Source organism: Telopea speciosissima, chromosome 10, assembly GCF_018873765.1.
Source record: "Telopea speciosissima isolate NSW1024214 ecotype Mountain lineage chromosome 10, Tspe_v1, whole genome shotgun sequence".
NCBI classification, from domain to species: domain Eukaryota; kingdom Viridiplantae; phylum Streptophyta; class Magnoliopsida; order Proteales; family Proteaceae; genus Telopea; species Telopea speciosissima.
The window spans coordinates 6601270-6622878 of record NC_057925.1 but is presented as its reverse complement, the minus strand read 5'-3'; the positions used below and the strand labels follow the sequence as shown (position 1 = coordinate 6622878).

Genomic DNA, 21609 nt, shown 5'->3' with positions numbered 1-21609 from the left:
TCTGGTTTCAATCTGGTTGAATCGGTTTTGCAGTGAGAATGGGTAAATCCAAAACAAACTAATAAGGGAAGGTTCGAATTTGGTCCAATTTTGTTCCTTGTTCTCTTATTAGATTGTTCGGGTTGATATTGGGTTCGGTTTGTCATATATATATATATACATAAAAAAGGTTTTTGGAAAAAGATCTTTACTTGGTGTTTCCTCGATCATTATCGGCTCTTGTTCCCTGCCTGATACAATAGTCCAGTTCCTCTCATAGGGAGGTGGAAATGACCACCTAACCCACTGCCCGCACATACTGCCCGAGGGAGGTTAAGTGGTCATTTCCGCCTCCCTATGAGAGGAACTGGACCACTGTATCGGGCAAGGAACAGGATAGGGAAAAAATTCGTGTTTCCTACCCTCTCACAGGACACTGTGAGAGGGCGTAAGAAATACCACCAAGTAGAGATCTCTTGCCTTTTTTTTTTTTTTATGGTATTTGAGTTGGTTTCGGTTTGCTTTTCCGTGCTCAATAGGGTTTTCGATTGGTCCGATTTTTCAACTGGTTCTATAATAGCCCAAGGGAACCGGTTTGACCGGTTCAGTTTAGGATTTGACACCACTACTTGAGACCCCATGTGGATTGCACCCTACGGAGTATGGAGTAAGAATGACGGGACAATGGACTGAATATGGACCATCAGCTGCCCGAGCCCGGAGAGTTTACGGGGCGCAGTTTAAAATCCGTAACCAAACACGGTGTTTATTCTTAGATCCAACGCAGTGAACGGGAACCTTCATTGCAAGTTTGTGAACCTTGCAGCATTACATAGGAGTTTTTGGCTGTACAGGGGAAAAAAAGTAGTAACGGTTAACAATGGAGGACGTGAAGAAAAGGAAGCTCGATGAGACGAGCAATGGACAGTCTTCGCTTTCGTTAGAGCAGCTTCGCTTGCTTCTTGATCCCCTCAGAAGAGACCAGTTGCTCGATCTTCTTCTCAAGCTGTAAATATATAACTGAAACCCAATATCCCCTTTTGTTCGATATTTTTTCTTTCCAGTTATGATGTTGTGGCATGTTTGTGTTATTCTTTGAGATTGTTTGTTTGTTAGGTTATTGTAGTTTGAATTTTTTTATTATTATTATAATAGGAGGCCCTGCGGGTTTAATCTTTGGAAAGACACCATGCTCCCTATGGGTTTTGGTGAACTAATGACACAAATGCATCTTAAGTTGTACACGAAATTTAAAAATTGAAATTTGGCATTTTTATTACCTTTTTTTAGTTAACACTTTCAATTTAGTATTCTGGGTTCTTTTCTATTCAATTGAAGCGATTTCTGCATTTTTCTTGTGTGATCCTGTAGTGTTGATTTTGTATAAAGCAATAGCAGGATGCTGGAACCTGGATGAAAGCTGTATATTGAAGTTGTAATTTATTTTCCAACCTTAAGAAGAAAAAATCATAATTTATATAAGAAGTCCAAGGTTTTAAACTGTTAAAACTATCAAAGTTAATACTCTAAATGTTTTCTCTAGTTTGCCTAATGTTTTAATCCACATGTGGTTTGCCTTGCATTTTACATTTCAAGTCAGAATAAAACTATTGCATGGTCTGTTATTTTCTTGTTTCTTCTCTCCACCACTCAATATTTTCTTCCTTCCCATTTTTTCCTGTGGTTGTCATGCATTTTGGGGTTCTTTTTTTTTCATATTCATCTGGATTAATCAAGTCATTAGGTTGATGTTGGTACTTGGATGGGCAATGAGTTTTCCAGGCTGGCAATTCTATTACTCCATTGTTTCTACTGTAAACCAGGAGAATTCCAATGGGAAAGTAGCTTGCAATAGGATCACAGGAAAAGAACACAAAACAGATTAGGAGAAAGGTTAATAACTTGATCAAAACAACTCATATGGCTATGAATTCTGGTCGAGTAGACTATTTAACAAGGGAAATAATTCTGCAAAGTATGCTCTCAGTTGAAATTTCCACCAATGGAAAAATTCTTCTGCAGGTAGGATTGAGCAATACTGCAGAATCGATGGGCAAAATTCTGGGGATTATAACATCAGTCAACTTATGGTCTAAATTTTAAGAATGATTAGCAAAAAATAACCAGGATTCAGAGAAGAACGACTGAAGTTCAAAAATCAGAATTTTAAAGAAGTCAAATTCAACTAGGATTTCTGTAAGTCCAGTAGAATTTTTGGTTTTGAAAACAACTGAAATCATATATTAATTTAGGGAAAAAGAACGCTGCCTGGTCGCGTAGAACCTGCGCCCAGACAGAGGAGCACGTAAAATTACCGCCCCGCCCGCCCGTGAAATTAAAAATCTCATCCATGTTGATGCCCCCACGTGCATTCTCATTGGCCTCCGCGTTTGTGCAGGCCCCACACGATTAGGCAGTGATCTCTTGCCCATTAATTTATGAACTGATTTTAATGATGAAACATTAAACAAAAGTCAGAATCCGAAATAGAAGGATTAAGTTCCAGAAAACCCAGATTTGGAAGAAGCGGGAAGAAGAAAAGAGGGAGGAAAGATCACATCTAGAAAGAAAAATGAACAAAACTAGGAGGAGGGAGCAGTTTTGGAATACCAATCCCGTATGCACTGCTCAACAACACTGAAGATTTTAAGAAAACTCAAATTTCTTCACTCAAAACATGTCATTCTCTACCGAATACATCTCAGCTACGGTCTTGTGGGGAGTGGGGACAACTTAATGTAGTACTGAATTGAATGACTCAAACACCAATAACAAGATCTTTATTTAGAGAAAAGTTCAGATTTAGGGAGATTAACTAGAACACAAAATCAGGAGGCCAAGCCAGACAAACTGATATCAAGTTCAGTTAATGGCGAGGGGAAGACCTTCTGAATATCTGGACCTAATTGGATGGTCAGATCAACAGATATGGGTGAGTCCTAGTAGCAATAGGACTAGGGGTATTATGGTTAGAAATCAGAATCTAAGAACAGCAATAAGTAATCGATTATATACTGATAATAGGTCTGAGATATGTAATGAACAGAACCAGATATCAATGCATAAATCAAAGCATAGATTTCAGATTCGATGTCAATGAATCTGGTCAGAAAACAGTACTAGATTCAACGCAGGGGCAGAACAGGAAAACTCTAATAATTCGATCTCTTTCTAACCTAGATCAGACCTGCTCTGATACCATGTTGGCAAAATCGTGGGTTAGAAAGAGAATTAGATAATGGAATTACTTATTCATTGATAGGTAAGCCCCTCTATTATAAATAGAGGGGAAAGTTACGAAGGGACTGAAATAGACATAATTACCCCTAACTAACTGACTCAATAAGAGCAGCAATCTAATCCTAATAACTTAACAACTAAGTAAGCCCAAAAGGACCAGAATATCCCCACGGTATTCTGGATTACATATTCCAAGACATACAGAATCTCTTCTACAAAATATGGACTTGTTCTAATTCAACTATGCAAAAATACATACTATCAATATTATCCCCAAGATCCCTTGGGAATGGTTTATAGTAGTAGTTCTTAGATTCCAGAAAGCTGACTATTTGCTTTCCATCCGAGAAATGACATTCAAAGAGTTCAATCAATAATGGCAGTGACTACCAAAGAAGGTCAAGAGAACAATGAGGAGAAGTGTCGAAATTCTTTAATCAATTAGGATGCCAGAGGCTTGAGCTTCTTTAGAGTGCTTAGTAGCTATGGGGTAGGGACACATTAAAAGGATAAAATTGTTTCCATATTTGGAGATGCCTTTGACACAGGATAGCCAGAAGACCAGGCATCACAATTGAGCTTTCTTGTTCCTGACACTAGGCTGGACACCTTCTGTGGTATTCTTAAAGTGAAGTGATGAATTTGGACTCCAATATACATATTTACTTTCAACAGGGAATGGGGTTCAAATTTAATCTAATTGTTAATATTGTCATCAAATGTGGGAAATTGGTCTGCAGGCATGGGTGGAAAAACTATTTGAAATATTACTTTAGGATGTTTGTAAGGTGGGATTATTATCTTCTGTACATCACGAGTCAATGACTCCATGGGAGAGTTTCCACTCCCTTCCATTTAATTTTCTTTTTCCGGAAGGTGAGAATATTGAAGTTGGTTTTCCCTGCTACCTTGTCTTCATATCAGGAGAAAGAGGACATGTTAGTGTTGACCCTGATTGAATGCTGTGTGAATTGACTCTGTGCATGTGTGTGTGTTTGCATGTTGAGCTTTGCAGCGGGTCCCAATATCCTTCAGTTGCAGAAGAAATTAAAAGTATTGCAAGTGCTGATCCAGTCCATCGAAAGCTTTTCGTTCGTGGCTTGGCTTGGGACACCACTTCAGAGACCCTGTGTGCTGTGAGTGCATTGCTTGATTGTGTGTTTCCAATGTCTGTAGAGTGATTGCCTGATGAAATAAAAGTTCGGCCAAAACTATTCATCAGTTGGACAGATGATCTGCTTCATGTTTCCTGTTTATAAAATGTTAAGATATTTTCCGCCCTTTGCTATTTGTTTGTTCTGGACAATCAGGAGATTTGTTTATCAGCTTGGCTATTCTCTGGAAAGTTTTCATTTCTCTCTGCTCGTGATGGGTATTCCAAACTTATTGATTGTGTGTCTAATGATCCAGGCATTCCAAATGCATGGGGAAATCGAGGAAGGAGCTGTGATTATTGACAAAGCCACTGCAAAATCTCGTGGGTATGGGTTCATCACGTTTAAACACATGGAGTCAACTCAAAGTGCATTAAAGGAACCTAGCAAATTGATTGACGTAAGTAGAAAACTCACTGGTGATAGGTTGCAAAGGGTTGCTTGGTGTCAGGAAACGGTGTTTTGGAGGTTTGACCGAGTGTTTCTTTCTCTTTGGGAACTTTTGTCTACTTTTCCTCTCTCTCTCTCTCTCTCTCTTTTTTGAGCTCTCCTCCCACCCGGGATTTCTTGCCTTGTTTTTTTCTTCCTCCATCCTTTCATAGAGTCCTGAGTCCCCTCAAATATGTAATTCTTATGCATTTGGGTTGTAACATGTCTTTTTTGTTATCATCAATAAAAATGAAAGACTTTACTCTTAACATTTGTTTCCATCCATCTAAAAGAGAAGGAAAAGAAAAAGTAAAAAATGGTGTATGTATTCTTGTCCTTTATCATTCTCCTTGTTTGAAACTGTTTTGCTACCTATTCATGTATTTCCTTGTGGTCCGCAAATCGGTGTTTACAATATGAAGGTTCAATTTTCCACATCTGAACTGCATGACTGTTTTTTACCTCATTTCCTAACTCTTATCAGGGTATAGCATCTATCTGCTGTTTGAATGCATTCTGTAATTAGCCGTATCTTTTATAGATAGGGTTCGTCTCTTGGTTTTTTTAATATTTACATAATGCTTACATTAGGAAATAATATGTATCAGGGTCGCTTGGCCGTCTGTAACCTAGCTTGTGAGAGCCTAAGTAGTGCAAGCATAACCCCTGATCAAGCGCTGAGGAAGCTCTATATTGGAGGCCTTTCTCCAGAAACCACCAGTGAGATTCTGCTCAACTTTTTTTGTAGGCATGGTGAGATAGAAGAAGGTTCAGTTGCTTACGACAAAGAGACAAACAAATCTCGGTAAAAAAATACACATCCTTTTCTCTGTATTGTTGATAACAGTTTGTTCTGCAATTTGGTGTTTAACATTCTCAGTACAGTTTGATTATAATCTCTTTCCTCTTTTGCATGCAGTGGCTACATTATTGAATGAAGTATTTTGCATTTCTGTATCTTCATCTCTCTTTTTAGCTTTGATGAACTATGTAGTCTTCCTTCTTTTGCATGTAGTGGCTTTGGCTTTGTTACATACAAGACAGTGGAGGCTGCAAGGAAGGCCATAGATGATCCAAATAAGATTCTTGGGGTGCGTAAGATAGCCCGCTGATGTTATCTCTTGCGTGGTTTTTCCTATAGATCACTTCTATGCATGGTTTTTCCTATAGATCATCTTTATGCATGGTTCTAATTTCTAAATAACTTTGCTTGCATTGATTGCCTTCAACCATTAACACCCTGAGGCTACACTTGTTCTGGATTGTCTTGCATGGGCAGTGGATAGCTCATGTATCCTTGTATTAAATGGCAGAAGGTGACCCTAAAAAACTTTTATGCAATAGTTCTGTGAAATAGTATAGAGATCCATTAATACATGATTTCTTAGCTATTAATTTAGTTAGAGAGCGGACTTAAATAGTAATTGTTGAATACAAATGGAAATAATGGGTAATATTTTTCTTCATAGGCATCTTTGCCCAAAATTTCAATCCTTTGGAACAGTATTTCCAAAGGAAGCTTTTATTCTCTGTTTACATTTTTTCCTCCTTTCATGGCTCAGTTGCTCTGTTGTACAATTATATGATGTTTGTTTGACTTCATTTTCCTGCAATAGTTTGCAGAATGCATTCTGCCATACTTCAATGTGTTATCCTTAATGGTATTGAATACTGAATGTATTTGAGTATTTCTTTTTGTTATTACAAGGAAATCCCCTGATGCAGTTGCATTAGACATTAATCCCGAATGGAGGCCTTTGCACAAACTTGGGAGGCTGGCCCATAAGGTGCTGGTGGCAGTCCAATGGGCTGAAATTGAACTTTGGGTAGTTATATTATAGGTTGGGCTTTTTATTTTTTTGGATTTCATTGTAACGGACCTAATTTATTAGCCGATAAAGTGGGGAGAAAGTACACGGGATTAGTAGTCAAGTGTTGAGTGTTTGCATTTCTTCTCTTCTTCTCTCTTCTTCCTTCCAAGCAAATCGATCTCATCTTTTTTCCCCTCTCGTTCCATCGATCTGATTTCTTCCCTTAACCACACAGTTTCTTTCTTCATCTCAGATTTGATCATAAATTTGATCATTGGGGCTGCTTGCATCTGAGATCCATAATCGGGATTTTCAGATTGCTTTAGTTGGTATTAGAGCCGAACCTGGCCATGGATATTTACATTTTCAAGATCAAATTTTGTTTGCTCAACAGATTAATTGCTATATTACTCATAGATGACGGGCAGAGTGACAATTTCATCTTGCGGTCTGTGGTAGAGATGTTATAAAAGACTAACGAGATCGTCATTGAGTCTGAGGATGATGTCTTTGTTGAATTCTCAATATCCCAATACTGTGATGATGCTTATTGTGAGATATTTGAATCTTCTGAATGCATCATTAAAGTTGGTTGGCAATGGTAGGAAGGGCAAGAAGGTGTAGGTTGATCGTAATAGCAATTTGTGCAATATAAAGCCTTCTCATCTACAATAGACATTTGTTTTGAAAGTATTGGTTAACGAAGTATACTCAGAGTCAAAGGAGGCGACACCGATAGTGCAGCCATTGGAAGAGCCGAAAGGGTCAACACAAGAGGAAGGCCGCTCTAATGTGGGAACAAGTAACGGTAAAGGGGGACGATATGATTAATATGGGTGAAACAACAATAGGTTCTACTGCAGTGATAGATGTTCTACATATTGAGTTTGTTATTCCCCATATATTTCAAGATAAGGATATGCCATCAACGTTTCATTTTCCGAACTTGATTCTCGATACTGATGCGGAGCATGAGACAGTCTCCCTAGTTCTTTTTTTACCCTTCTACAAAACTGAAGGATGAGCTTTGTTCAACCCAGGGGGGGGGAATTGATGCAATTGCTTTAGGGTAGTCCAATTGCCTGAAATTAACCTTTTGGGTAGTTATATTATAGGTTGGGCCTTTTATTTTTTTGGGGGGTTTCTTTGTAACGAGTCTAATTTATATGTCCATGAAGTAGGAACAAAATTAGTACACGGGATTAGTAGTTAAGTTGAGTGCTTGAGTTAGATTAGAATACTTAATAGCTAGATAGAGTTATGTTTTGAGTTTATTTACTTTATTGAGTGTGTGTGTGAGTGTGATTCGGAGTCCTTTTATGAGTCAATTTAGGAATTTTAGAGGGTCTTTATATATATATGTAATACAACCACATAAATTAGAGATGATTTGAGTAAATAATTAATAATATGATTTTTTTTTATCGGTTTTGGTGCTGTTGAGCAGTGCATACAGGATTGGTATCCCATTCCTAATTTCTTCTCCTCTCTTCTTCCTTCCAAGCAAATTAATCTCATCAATTTTCCCTCTCTTTCCATCAATCTGATTTCCTCCCTTGACAACTCAGTTGCTTTCTTTATCTCAGATTTGATCACAGATTTGATAATTGGGTCTGCTTGCATCGGAGATCCATATTCTGGATTTTTAGATTGCATTACCCCCCCTAACCCGTCCAACCCAACCTGGCATGTGAAGTGGGACTCGATTCCAGGCCTCCACTATCTATAGTTGGAAATTTGCCACCTGGCCGAGTGGCACCTCAAGGATGGATATTCTAGGATATACATTTTATATGACAACTACACAGCCTTATCCCAACTAAATGGGGTTGCCCACATGGATCCTTTCAAAACAAAGGAAAGTAAGAGAAACTTAAAAGAAATTGGATAAGAAAGGTAAGTAATGGAAAATGAAAGATGAAAGTAAGAGGAAAGAGGATAGCCCAGGAATTCAGGAAAATCTCAGCTACATGGTGTTGATAACGTGGATCCTTGCCCTCCAATAGGCTCTATCCGAGGTCATACTTGGTACAAGACCCAGACTATGCATGTCATTCTTCACAACCTCACCTATGGTCATTTTAGGCTTGCCCCTAGCTCTTTTAGCTCCTTCAATCGGCATCAGTTCACTTCTCCTTACTGGGGCATCCCTAGACCTCCGTTGTACATGGCTAAACCATCTCAGGCGACATTCTCGGAGCTTGTCGCTGATTGGGCGACTCCCACATCCGCTCTAATATGTTCGTTCCTTACTTTATCCTTCCTAGTTTTGCCGCACATCCATCTTAACATCCTATCTCTGCAACACATAGCTTCGCTATATGGCACTTCTTAACTGCCCAACATTCCGCTACATCATAGCCGGTCGAACAACAGTCCTGTAGAACTTTCCTTTAAGCTTTAAAAGAATGTGTCGGTCACATAGAACTCCGGTTGCACCTCTCCTCTTCATCCATCCTACTTTAATTCTTTGTGAGGCATTGCCATCTATGTCACCTTCTTTGTGTATGATAGACCCCAGATATCTGAAATAGTCACTTGACAATTTCCTTTATGCTAATGACAAAAAATGTCAATTTTATTGCAATGAACTTTACTACTGAGAATTTCTAAATTATACCTTTAGTAAGTTCGAATTTTTTTTGGCATGATGATAATGGTAAAAGACAAATTTTAACTTAAAAGTACATTTTAGCGAGAACTGTTGTTTGTGGCATTTGATAACCCACATCTTGCAGCTTGTACCTTTATAAAAATTTTCAACATGAAGTTTTGATAAAGTGGAAGCACGATCATTTAGTGCTTTTCCTGGAAGATGGGAGAAATGAAATATGCAGAATCAAGTCTCTACTTTTGAATGGCTGAATTAACTTTGTAAGTCTTAAAAAGAGTGAGTAAAAATGATTGGACAACCACCGAATCTTCTATTTAATACCCAAAATACCTAGATCCTTCCAATTGCCCTATGTTATCTATTGCTTATCCAAATCACATGTAAAGCAGTAATTCCAATTTTGATACTCCTGGATAAGTTGTGTCAAGCATACCCTTGGTCATGCTAGTTGCATTACAAATAACTACTAGATTTTGATAGTCCTGGATTGGTTGTTTCAAGCATATCTAATGTAAACCAGTCTCTATGTCATTATAGCTTAGCGGAAACTAGTTCACAGAAGGATCACAGAACAAACCAGATTTGGAAGAAATGTATAATTGAATGCAGAAAGCTCAGAATGGTCCCAAACTCCGATCGAGTACCGTATTAGCAGATTCAGCCTGCAAAATTTGATAACAGAATAAGGAGTTTCTGAGGAGGCCTAGTTCTACTAGGATTTTTTATAGCAGCTCTTGAACTCTAGGAATCGATCAGAAAGTTCAGAAACTAAACAGAATCATAGAGAGTTGAATAACAGAAACTACTGTCTGATCACAAACAGAGTAGATTCTTGTATTTTCTTACAAAACAGAAGTGCCGCAGGGTTTAGAAATTGATAGAATGTGACTTGTGAGCTTGATAGAAAGATAAATAGATAGAAGGATAACCAGGCTAGGAATCCACCTAAGCTCCACTTGGAATCCATCAAGCTCGGTACTGAATCCACAACAGAAAAATTCAAGAAATCTGAACTGATGTATTACTTCAAATTGTATTTATTTTTTTGGGGGGGGGGGTGAAAGCCAGTACATCTATTTATAATATTTGATTGATTGATTGATAGGAGCCAATCAGGAATGAATAAGGACATGCTGGACTCAAACCTGATCTGAAAGGAAAAGAAAAAACAAAACAGAATTGACTTAAAACTCCTCAATCAACCTGCTATTGGAGTGTCCTATACTGACTAGGGCTCTGAAATAACAAGCAAATCAGGACTGCTAATGACAGAACCTAATTCAGCCTTAATAATACTAACTAATAACCAATAGAAGATAAAAATAGGACTGATAACAGAATCCCAACGAGAGAACAGGACTGAGATTCCTAGTAAGACCGGCAGCCTCTTTTTCCTCTACTTCGCTTCTGCATCAATTCTTTAACCTTGCAGTAAGTTTTAGAAGTCATTCTTTGATTTCTTGCCTCTTTGTTATGCTACCTTTTGTTGTAGGGACGGAACATCACTGTGAAAGTTGCTGACACTCAGAAGGGAAAAGTGGTACAAACACAGCTACCAGCAGCAGTGGTCCCTATAGCCATTTCCGTGCCAGCAGGATATGCTCAACAGGCACATGTTGTCAACACTGCTTCTGTAGGCTATTCTGCTTACCCTCAATCTGTAGCAGCATATCCTAGTTCTGCTTACCCGGATCATGCTGCCACAGCTGCTGCTCCATACCCGCCACAAACTCAGATTTCTTATGCTCCGGTAGCTATAAAGAAAGAACTTGTTGGACTTCCCACTGCAGCACCAGCTGGAATAAGCGGGTACCCATATTATTTTCCGAAACAATGAATCTATAACTAAAGCCTTGATGGAAGCATTTTTTTATCCTGTATGGAACATAATGTATATGCAAGGCTTCCCAAGTCCAACCATGGTCCAATAGGCTGCATTACATCAATTTAACGGGGTGTTTCTTTTTCTTCTTTTTTTTTTTTTTGGGGGGGGGGGGGTTGTGGGGGGAGGGGAGATGATGGTGTGGAGGGTTGGGAGTTGTCAAAAATATATAAATTAACTGAAGCCAGAAGAATCAAATACAAGAGGAGAAGCCAATCTGCGAAGAAGTCCAAAAATGGACTTCAGGGAGATGGAACGTGTTTGGCAGCATTAGTGGCCGAATGCTTAACAGGTCTATGATCAAAGGCAAAAGAGATGAGAGAAAAAGAAAACTGGAAACAAAATCCATCTCAAGAAAGATAGCAGCAGCAGAAACCCAACTATCAGGTTTGGAGGAGGGCTTTGATAACCTGATTCAGCTTCACTCTCCATCACTAAGCTTGTCAATGGCCTAAAGAGCAGCAGTGAATGAGCCCATTCTTCATGGCAAGGAGCTTGGCATCTTCCTGCAACATGCACCTGTAACTATTTGCTCTAGCTCTTTGAGTCTGACTTCAAAATCTAAATCACCATGACCAATGCAACCTGCAGGTTACCCTTGTCGGTTCTGCTTCACAGTTGAGTTGAAAGGTGCTTGGAGGAACCTCACACCTTGTGTTATACCTGTTCTCAGACCTCGTCGACAGCTCTTGGTGATCACTTGCGTAGGACTCCAGATTTAGCCTCTTGTTTTGGAAAACAGAGGATGGGTGAGGTTCCTACCTGAGGGTAGAATTTCCTGCTTCTAGCCAAACCGAACTCCCAACAATGAATGCCACCGTGGGTGCTGTAATCCTGCTCTTCCTAAGATGACTGACCAAGCATAACTAGATGTGTTGCACGTAAAATTCACCCCCTAAAATGATATGAGAGCTAGTCTCAGATTTAATTGTATGGGGTACACTTCCGTTTAACAGTTATTTAATAAAAAGATAAAGGTTGTGGCTACTAGTAATTAAAAATATACACATGAACTACCAACAACTGCCTTGCTCAGTTGGTGAGCCGTGGTGTGTTTCATGCCCATGCTTACCAAGAGGTCTAGAGTTCGAGTCTCCTGGCTGGTACCTTATCCCCTCCCTGGTTCGATCCCCCCCTCCCCCTCTATACAAAATATATATAAAGCTCCCTATTCCAAAAAAAAATATACACATGAACTTTTTCAAGATCAACACAGTTAGAAAGGATCATTGTCAGTAGATCCGATGTTTTGCCAATTGCTGCAAAGAAATTGCCACAGTTGGGCTGGTTATGGTTTTCCAATAGAAATCTTAAAGGTTTTATAAGCAGGAGAATGGTTTACAGGTTTGGCGTTTGTCCACTCTATAGATATAGAAAATGTGAATTCTATTTGACTCTGGGAAATTCTTTTCCTTAATCTCCAACGCCAAATTTGATTTACTATCACCCACATTTTTCCATTTAGACAATGAGGCTTAAAGGAAGCTATGATGTTTGGTACCCGTTGGGGAGCCAAATAGGAAAGCAGGCTAGGCGGCTAAGATCCTAGAGAAAGGAAGTGATGCCCGAACCACCGATGGCTCTTTAATGGCTGATTTGCCTGACCTTAATTTATTCAGAGGAAACTAAAAGAGCCAAAGCCTTAGAAGAGAAGAACCTAAAGCTTTCTCACATTGCTGAAATTAGAAAATCTTTTTTTCTCCTTCAACCTGCATGGAACTGTTAGTTTGGATCCCTAATCTTCCCCGTGGATCTCATCCATATGCTTATTTCTCATTTGGCATAAAACACTTTCCAATGCATTAATCCTGGCAAGTGAATGAAAAGAATGTTACATAAATCTAATGGCATAGAAAGCTACAACACTAAACTGTTAAGGCAGAAAACTACCAATAGTTTTCGCTCATATACAAAAACATTTCCAGTAGACCCCATCACATTAACACAAAAGATACATAACCAAGTCATGCAGTTCAAAATTAGAAATTTACAACTGAATGGACAACCAATGTTCGAAAATGAATTTCACACATTAGCTCAGGGAAAGAGAACAAAGATTGCTTCATCTTTTTTCTTTTTTTCTGGGAGGGAAGGGAGTGGGGTATAAAAAGTCTACTGTAAACCACTAACTGCAAAACTGGATTGAGAGTCTCGTTGCTTTCTCTTGCCAAATACCTCTGGAACAAGAGTTAGAAGTGGTTATTCTGCACAAAGGAATAAAATCTAAGATTGAAGCATCCCCAACCCAAATTTTAGGTAGTGACCAGCAGATAGGCAAGGCCTTTCAGATATTCAACAATTTCAGATCCTCCAAGCTTTGAACTCCCAAAAATCCTGTCGACAAAAGTTATGGGTACCTATTTAACATAGAAAACCAAATCTTTATTTACATCAAGGATCAAAGGCTCAAGCACCTATGAGGTGAACAATGAAAAGATAAAAAATACAACTAAATCAGCATATGAAACAAACAGGAACTTAATGCTACTTCTGACAACATGACCTCCTAGCTGGACATGTGGGCAGGTGAGAGTGTTTTGGCGTTTTAAAGAGTGATCTGAAAAAGCAACCCTGCAACTTGTAATTATACCTCATCTCTAGACATGATAACAAGTGGAGCATCAGGGTTTCTTAACGTGGCTAAATATGGTTATTTAGGATAAGAAAGTACCATTTGTATACTTGATATTGGCCTATTTAGTTAAAATAAGAGTGACTATGCTTATCGGAATGTTTGAGGAGAGTCAACTGAGTTTAGCAAAGCTTCTCAGACACCAAAGGTGTTAGCCATGTCATGGGTTCCAAGAGAACTATAATAGTCAACGTTAATTCCTATACCTTCTAAAAGTCCCCGGTTATCCTTTTTGGATAAATAGAAATGCCTGATATTTTTCATTTTGGGAAATTTCTATCACTCCCTTATACTTGCCCTATATTACTCAAACTCCCCTACACCAAACTTTTTTGTTTCCCCCAGAAAAGCAAACTTTCAACTCTCTTTCTACCCTGAGTTCAAAAACCCCAAATTACACCTGGTCCCTTTCATCCCCTCCCCACTGGCAGCCCACCTTTGCCCTCTGCATCTTCCCCTCTCTTCCCCCCCTGCCCCATCCCCATCCCCATCCCCATCCCCTCTGCATTCTCTCCTCCCCGCTTCTTGCCCCCTTTCCCCACTAGCACCTCCCTCCTCCTCTCCCCCAGACCCCCCCCCTCTTCTTCAGCACTCCATCACTGCAACTCCACACCCTCCCCCCAACCCTGCCCCCTTCCCAGCCCGCAGCTCTTCTGAGGCAATGCTGTTTCCACACTTCCAGCTGTATTCAATCAGCGCGCGTGTCCAGCGAATACCAGGAGGAACAGCAGCAGCAATCCAAGATCGTAAATCCGGCCATTAAGCAGATGCTTCACCATCACTCCGTGTTGAAGTAGCACGGCTTGCTCCTTGCGAACGTGCTTGAGAACCGCATATCAGACATTCAGACCAGAAATTTGCCTTCAATTACTTGGTGAAATTGGCATGGCAGTATTTTGGTGCTCCCACAGTTTTCAGACCAAGGTCCCTCGCCCATGGCTTCGTAACATCATTCACCACCAGTAAATCACTCGGTGGTTGCACGGATTCAGGATATTGGCAGGGTAATTCCTCGCGTAGTTCAGCGATTGCCTCACGGAGGTCGAGATCAACTACAGAAATGTAGACTGGATTGGGGCTTCAAGATTTGTCTCTAAGACCAGGAAATGGATGAGAGTAGAGAAGGACCTGAAATCCGGGGTTCGCCAGACTTAGAAGGTTCAATCCCAGGAGACGGCGTAGGGAAGGGAGACATCACGAGAGAGGGAGAGGGTGGTAATGTAGTCCTAGGTAGGAGTAATCCCACTAAGAACCAAGGTAATAGGATCTCTTAACAAGGCTGGCCGATTGGGACAGCTTAGGCTAATTAGGGCAGAATTAGGGTTATGGTTAGGGTTTCGACTTAGGGTTTTATTTGGTAATGATGTGCAGAATTTTATGAGTCTAATGGTATAAGTTGGATCAAATTTGGTTGAGGTTGGAATTCTAGGGTTTTGGGTAGGATGCCTTATGAAAATGGACTGTTTGTAAGATCTAGGGTTTAGGGGCAGATTTTAGGAAAGAGGTTTATAGGGTATTAATGGGCAGGTCTAGGGGGTTATTTTGGTATATAGAAGTTAGGGTTTGGATGAGTTACAAAATTCTGCAATTTAGGGCAGAATTGGATTTAAGGTTTTAGGGTTCTAATGGATCTATGGATTAATGGAAGGGGTGATAATAGGAGTAGATGGAGCTTAGGTTAGAGGATTAGAAGAAGAAGGTTAAATGCTGAATTAATAAACTACTTACTTGAAAGATTAAATCTTCAATGGTAGCAGCTTTGAAGAACTAAAAGAAGGACCTCCCAATCTACAAGGTGCAAGGAGTCGATCGGAGTCCACCAATCCCTTCACTTTGATATTACCCACAAGGTAGCCTTGATATTACTCACAAGGTTCATTCCACAGAGCAGAGCAGCAGCTATGGCAGCAAACAAAAGCTTTTTCATTAATCAAATTCGTGTCCAATGCTGGCCTCCCTTACAAACTTATATAGGACTCTAAAATAGACTTAGACACTAAAAATGAATGGCCTAACCTTATCCCTAACCTATTAGGCAACTTAAACTGACTAGGAAACTCAAATAGACTCAAAATAGAGTCCTAATGACTTAAAACAACTTAAACTACTTAAAATAAAGAAGATTCCCTAGCAGCCAATAGGATATAAGAACCTCTTAGCCAATAGGATCACTTCACTTAAATTAGACCAATTGAACAAATTGGATGCAACCAATTTAAACCGGTTCAATTAAAAACACAAAATAAAAACTAAGTATTGGGCTAATCCCGTATGCAACCTATATACCCCTATTTCAGGCCCACTAAAGTGGCCTAATACATAGAAAACCCTTGGGAACAAAGGCCCAACATATATATATCCCAACCCTACACTTATTCCCAATGAAACAAGCCCTATTTGATGATGAATCTGCATCAAGTGGAGATGGCGTTGATGTGATGGACCCATGTGCATTTCTTGTGGCAGTGAACTTGGACAAGGTTCTTGGGCAGGAGAAGCCGGAGGACACGGTCACTAAGAGTGTTAAGAGTGGCTAAGCACTTGTGCATGCTGCGGTGGCAGTGGGAATTATTGTTGCCATCGATGTTATCAATACACCAGATGCAGATCTTGTGATCCTGTTGGGCACTGAAAAGTTTGTCACCCGAGATAACGAGGAACTTGATGGCACCCTTGCCGGCGGCAACGACGGTGTGATTGTTATGGGTGGAGTTGGAGCAGGGACAGGAGCAATCGGGGTTGGGGTTGGGGTTGGAATTGGATATAATAGATGGGTGGCAGTGCCATGCACAAATCTTGCAGTTAGAGGAGTCGTTTTAGAGGAATTTGCCAATGAAGGTGAGGGAAAAGATGTGGGAAGAGTGGCCTTTGAGTGTTGAGATGCAGTGGTAGGTTGTTGTAGTAGTGGCATGGTGCTATTGTCGTTGTGGCCCTCGTGGGAGGTGGTGGCAGGGCAGAGTTGGGCCGCTGGAGAGGGCTGTGGGAGGAGAGGGGAGGGGACCAGGGTAATTCATAGAATTTGAATTAACTGGGGGAAATAGAGGTATAGTTTACTTTTCTGGGGGAATCAGAAAAGAAGCCTCCCATAGAGGGAGTCTTGAGTAAATATAGGGTAAGTATAGGGTAATAGTAGTAAGGAAGAAAGTTCTTTGTCCAGGAGTGTGGCCTATGCCAGCACTCCCATGAGTCTATCTCTCTCCTCCCCATTTGAAAAGACACCTCTGCCCCTTGTTTTGAGGAGGAGAGAGATAGACACATGGGAGTGCTGGCGTAGACCATACTCCCAGACAGAAAACTATTTCCCTAATAGTAATTAGCACTATATTTATTATATGACTTTAACAATTTCAAAAAATTTCATGACATGCTTGAGTCAGCAAATCGGGACTTGATCCCATTTCAACATTTATCAACCTAACAATTAGCAATCCCATTTCAACATTTATCAACATAACATTAAGCATGATGGGTTCATGACAAAACCATACCTCTTCAATATGGTACCCTTTTCTGGAGGCGCGGACAATCATTTCCATCTGAAATACGTATCCCTTACTAACGACGGAGTTTATGACATCTTCAAGAACAGATCTCTGATAAAGCCTTTAAAACAACCAAGAACTGTAAGTTTTAACGCTACAGCGTGACCAAGGAATGGCTTATACTTCAGTTACGTACCGGAAAGATCCTGTCAGATCTGATACACCAGGCCATAGAAGTGTTTGAGCAAGTACATTGGCTCCCCTACTGGTCAGTTTGCGCATAAGGTTCCATCCATGCACGCCACCACCTCCAACGTACCTGGTGCCTGTAACTATACTTGCACCAGTCTCCATCTGCTTCCTGATGATCAAGTGGCAGTAAATTGCTTTCCACTGTCTTATTTACCAGGCTATACTTTTTACTTCATGATGTCTGTTTTTACGTTTATTAAAAATTTTCGAGTTGTCAAGAAATAAAAACAAGAGAAAAAGATCCAGATGCTTTTGCAAAAGACAACAAGAAGACACATGCTTATTTCAAAAGACATTTGGAGATACATTTCACAAGAACTTCAAGACTACCTTCTAAATACTTCATGGAAACAAAACGTGATCTCAATCTGGAGAACTGGAAAAGATGCATCATCAATCGAAGTTCTTACCTGATGAAGCTTGGCAAGTACTTAGGCTGTCAAGCAAAACAGAAAAAATATATATTTATTATGAAAAAGAATATAATAAAGTATCAAGCACACAAAAACTGAATAGGAAATCCAGGTACAATTTAGAATGGAATGCTTGAATGATCAATGTGATCATCAAGCCCTTTATTTATAACTTTCAAAGAGTGGACAGAATCACAAATAAACCTCCCACATAGCTGACTCTACTAGCTATGGGGGGGGGGGGGGGGAGGAGAAGCCCAAAATACCCTTTCAGGTTACATAACTCAACAACTATACATGTGCAACACCAAATAACCTTACATTTCCTTTTTCACCAGAACAGATTCACACTTTTCAGAATCAAACTCATAATCAATTAAACTTACATGGTGGGATAGATCAGCATCCATGATTACAATAAAATCCCCGGATGCATGCTTCAGACCATGAACATAAGCAGTTCCTGATATTGAATCAAGAGAAGACATTATTTCCTAACTCAACACATTAGTGTTAGTTATAGCAGAAGAGAGAAAGCACAAACCTAAACCAAGTTTCTTTGGTCTAGCTCTTAATAGCTGCATTTACAAAGGAAAAAGATTAGCAATAATTATTGGAAGCCTGAAAAAACCAAAAATGAAAAAATGAAAAAATGAAAAAAAGAAATAAAAGTTACTAAAATACTCACAATACGATCCTCGCCATACACTTGTTGTAACTGTTTTACAACTTCTTGAGTGCCATCAGGACTCCCATCATCGACAACAATTATTTCAAAATCAACACCCCTAGATCATGCAAACAGGGCCACAATGTCAGATTCATAGAGATGTACAGGATAGTCTATGGCCAAGGATGCACTCAGCATCAGTTCAACCTAAAATACACATGCCAGAACTCCCTCCGTCCTTTCCCTCCAAGAAAGTAACAAGGCGTACAAGGAACCCATATGGAGGTGAACAAGCAAGCACCTTTGCAATCCTAATAAAAGAACATAAAAAAAAACCTTGTGACCAGTTCCATGGGTCACAGCTACTGTTTGTTGAAATTGTATCCAAATATGTGATTACCCCTAATTCTCTTCTTCCTTTCTCCCTGAAGCACCTCGATTTTTTTGAGGGGGTTGGTTGGTGAGCAAGTACAAGGTAAACACTGAATAGGTATTCCTATTTCCAAGCCTAAATTCAATTTAATTGCAACTGTAGCACAAATTATTTTTACCACCGCCCATGCGACCTCCAAGTTGGATAAATCTAAAATCCGTTTGAGAGGTTTTAGTTGTTTCATTGCTCGTTGGCGTAAAAAAGCCATTAAAATCATATATGATGAGAAGTCAGTCGATCCTTAGTAATAAGATTCAAAATCATCCCAAAAATCATGAAAAAAAAGCTCACATCCTTGCTAACGACGAGCTCTAAAAAAAATGGCACCGAATTCTAACTCTGAATCAAAGATCGCGAAATCGATCAACTAAAAGTAGAAAGAAAAGATAGAAAGGGGGGGGGGGTTGAAGGGAACCTCAGATGTTTGAAGACGAGATAGACGATGAGGGCGATGTTGAGACGCTCGTTGTAGGTAGGGACTATGATACTGTACTTGTAGTTGTTGATCCTCTCCTCCTCTTTAATCTTCTCCGCCATTGTTGGTTCTTCCCCTCTCCGATGCCGATGTGTTGCATGCAGCACAGGAATAGAAGAAAAACAGAATCCGATTCCGACCCGGGCTAAATGTAGGTCTCGTGTCTGCTACACTGTATTTGAAATGATTCCAATCGAAATACCATAAATACCCTCAATAACCAAAACACGGACAGTCTTGACTCTTGAAGCTGTGTTTGGTATGCAGGGCCGATAAAAACAGTTCGGTCCAAGATACAATATGTACAAATCGACACCAAAACAAAACTTGGTTCGATTTTATTCAATTTTTCGATTCGGTACACATTCAAATTTGTGGAAATAATCAATTTTTTTTTTTTTAATAAGATATTTATTGACGAAGGAATAAAGTTCCAATAGAGTCAGCGTACAGCAAAAAGGAAATAAAGGGAGGGGAGAAGAAAACCAATAGTGACAGACTTGTGAAGAAGCGGTCAGCGATGCAAGGGAATCAGCCACAACATTGGCTTCCCTAAGGACATGAGAAAATCTAATATCCTCGAAAAGATGGAACACCTTGAAACAGTCATTCAAGATAGGGGCGATCCTCTAAGGAGTTGCAATTGAAGAACTGTTTAAGAGACGAACTAGCAGTAGGTTATTGCTCTCGATAATGACCTTCTTGAAATTGAGGGAGATTACAGTATGCAGGGCAAACCTGGCCGCAAGCGCTTCAGCTCCTAGTGCATAATTCCAGCCAACTCCATGAGCGAAGCCACAAAGGAAAGTTGAATCTGAGTTGCGACAAACCCACCCAATACCAGCAAAAAGTTTCAACAGGTTAAGTGAAAATAACCTATTGAAACAAATAAAATAAGATACGGTCCCACAATGTCAAATTTAAAACATTTTAATCTTTTTTTCACAATTCAACAAAGAAATTTGTTGTAGGTAATTTCACATAACTCAACAAAGACATATGATTGCAGGGTTTAGTATGATTAAGATTTGGTTTGGTTTTGATTTATGTGAATTACACTTTATTCGATTTATCAAAATCGACAGTTTTTAGTCTAAAAATCAAAATTGAATCAAAAGAGATTTTTTTTTCAAAATCAAAACCGAACCAAAAAAAATCAATTGAATTTTAAACAGCCATTTCGATTTTAGTTTTCGGCTCTCATTCTAAATTGACACCCTTAACACAGAGAAAATATGTTTTAAAACTGGAAGATCAACTAATTATTATTAATTATAAGTGAGGGAATTATGAAAAATTCCTCCTTTGTTAATCTTGTCCAATTTTCTCTCATATGTACACATATCTTCCAATATATATCTATTCACACCATTGTACTTCCTTATAGTTCTAATTTTTCCAATATAATGTTTTACCACCAGATAAATAAGTGAGTAGAAGATCTAAGGGTCCAGCCGGTATCGATTGCTACCAATATCAATACATATAGGTGGTATCAGCCCGTATCGGGTCAATTCCAGATAAAAAACAAACTCACATTTTGAAAAAGAAAATGATGAATTATCATTGTCACAAGGGTCTATTATTTTCCGAATGTTACAAGCTATCTATTCTGCCACATGGACAAATGATGTGTCCACTTTGACTGTTGAATAAGAAAACAGAATCTGCATTAGCCATATGTCAAATTTCAGAATCCATATTAGAAACAGTAATGATTTCCTGTATAATTAGAACATAAATGAGGAATGGCAGGTTCAAAGTAGGTTAATGGGGCAAATTCTGGCCATAGTGCGACCTAAACCCATCACAAGCCACACTATCCATGGCAGACTGGAAATCCAAAGTTGGAAAGCTTTTAAAGTAGAGGTTATAATGGCGAGATGTTAAGGGCTTTAGCTTGATTTGCTCATTGAGATCAATATCATCTACCTGCTAACTTACCTTCAGCTTGATTTGCTCATTAAAATTAAACATCTTAACTGCTAACTTACATGTTTAGCCAAGCCCAACCAGAAGCAAAACAGGCCTAAAGCTTGATTTGCTCAATGAAATCAATATCATCTACTAGCCTTCCAACTTGATTTGCTCCTGCTAACTTACATGTTCAGCCAAGCTCATCCCTGAACATAACAATTTACTG

General features: G+C 39.4%; 2 protein-coding genes across 3 annotated transcripts; one reads left to right on the top strand and one right to left on the bottom strand.

The window, feature by feature from the left end:
- The first annotated feature begins 823 nt into the window (after nucleotides 1-823).
- On the top strand, nucleotides 824-11131 carry LOC122641422 (UBP1-associated protein 2C-like). 2 transcript variants are annotated; one of them, XM_043834659.1, is made up of 7 exons: nucleotides 824-987; nucleotides 4235-4355; nucleotides 4630-4773; nucleotides 5411-5607; nucleotides 5818-5893; nucleotides 6048-6118; nucleotides 10720-10874. In XM_043834659.1, the coding sequence occupies exons 1-7, from the start codon at nucleotides 860-862 to the stop codon at nucleotides 10736-10738; spliced, it is 756 nt and encodes a 251-aa protein (XP_043690594.1). In that variant the 5' UTR covers nucleotides 824-859; the 3' UTR covers nucleotides 10739-10874. The 2 variants fall into 2 exon arrangements, with proteins under 2 accessions (XP_043690594.1, XP_043690593.1); XM_043834658.1 differs by lacking the exon at nucleotides 6048-6118 and having other exon boundaries at nucleotides 10720-11131.
- Nucleotides 11132-13239: 2108 nt separating this feature from the next.
- LOC122641409 (dolichol-phosphate mannosyltransferase subunit 1) lies at nucleotides 13240-19555 on the bottom strand. The gene is made up of 8 exons (XM_043834636.1): nucleotides 19407-19555; nucleotides 18577-18676; nucleotides 18433-18466; nucleotides 18275-18351; nucleotides 17886-17911; nucleotides 17420-17584; nucleotides 17230-17344; nucleotides 13240-13466 (listed from the first exon to the last, which is right to left on the bottom strand). The coding sequence occupies exons 1-8, from the start codon at nucleotides 19526-19528 to the stop codon at nucleotides 13362-13364; spliced, it is 744 nt and encodes a 247-aa protein (XP_043690571.1). The 5' UTR covers nucleotides 19529-19555; the 3' UTR covers nucleotides 13240-13361.
- Between the last annotated feature and the right edge of the window lie 2054 nt (nucleotides 19556-21609).

What these genes read in the sequence shown, in the direction of transcription:
- LOC122641422 (XM_043834658.1), top strand. Translation starts at nt 860, where the DNA reads ATGGAGGACGTGAAGAAAAGGAAGCTCGATGAGACGAGCAATGGACAG. An exon ending in AAAGAGACAAACAAATCTCG is followed by an intron (nt 5,608 to 5,817) that starts GTAAAAAAATAC and finishes TTTTGCATGTAG; the next exon opens with TGGCTTTGGCTTTGTTACAT. An exon ending in ATCCAAATAAGATTCTTGGG is followed by an intron (nt 5,894 to 10,719) that starts GTGCGTAAGATA and finishes CTTTTGTTGTAG; the next exon opens with GGACGGAACATCACTGTGAA.
- LOC122641409 (XM_043834636.1), bottom strand. Translation starts at nt 19,528, where the DNA reads ATGGCGGAGAAGATTAAAGAGGAGGAGAGGATCAACAACTACAAGTAC. An exon ending in CTCGTCTTCAAACATCTGAG is followed by an intron (nt 18,677 to 19,406) that starts GTTCCCTTCAAC and finishes TGCATGATCTAG; the next exon opens with GGGTGTTGATTTTGAAATAA. An exon ending in AAGGGTACCATATTGAAGAG is followed by an intron (nt 13,467 to 17,229) that starts GTATGGTTTTGT and finishes TATGTTAAATAG; the next exon opens with GTACCCATAACTTTTGTCGA.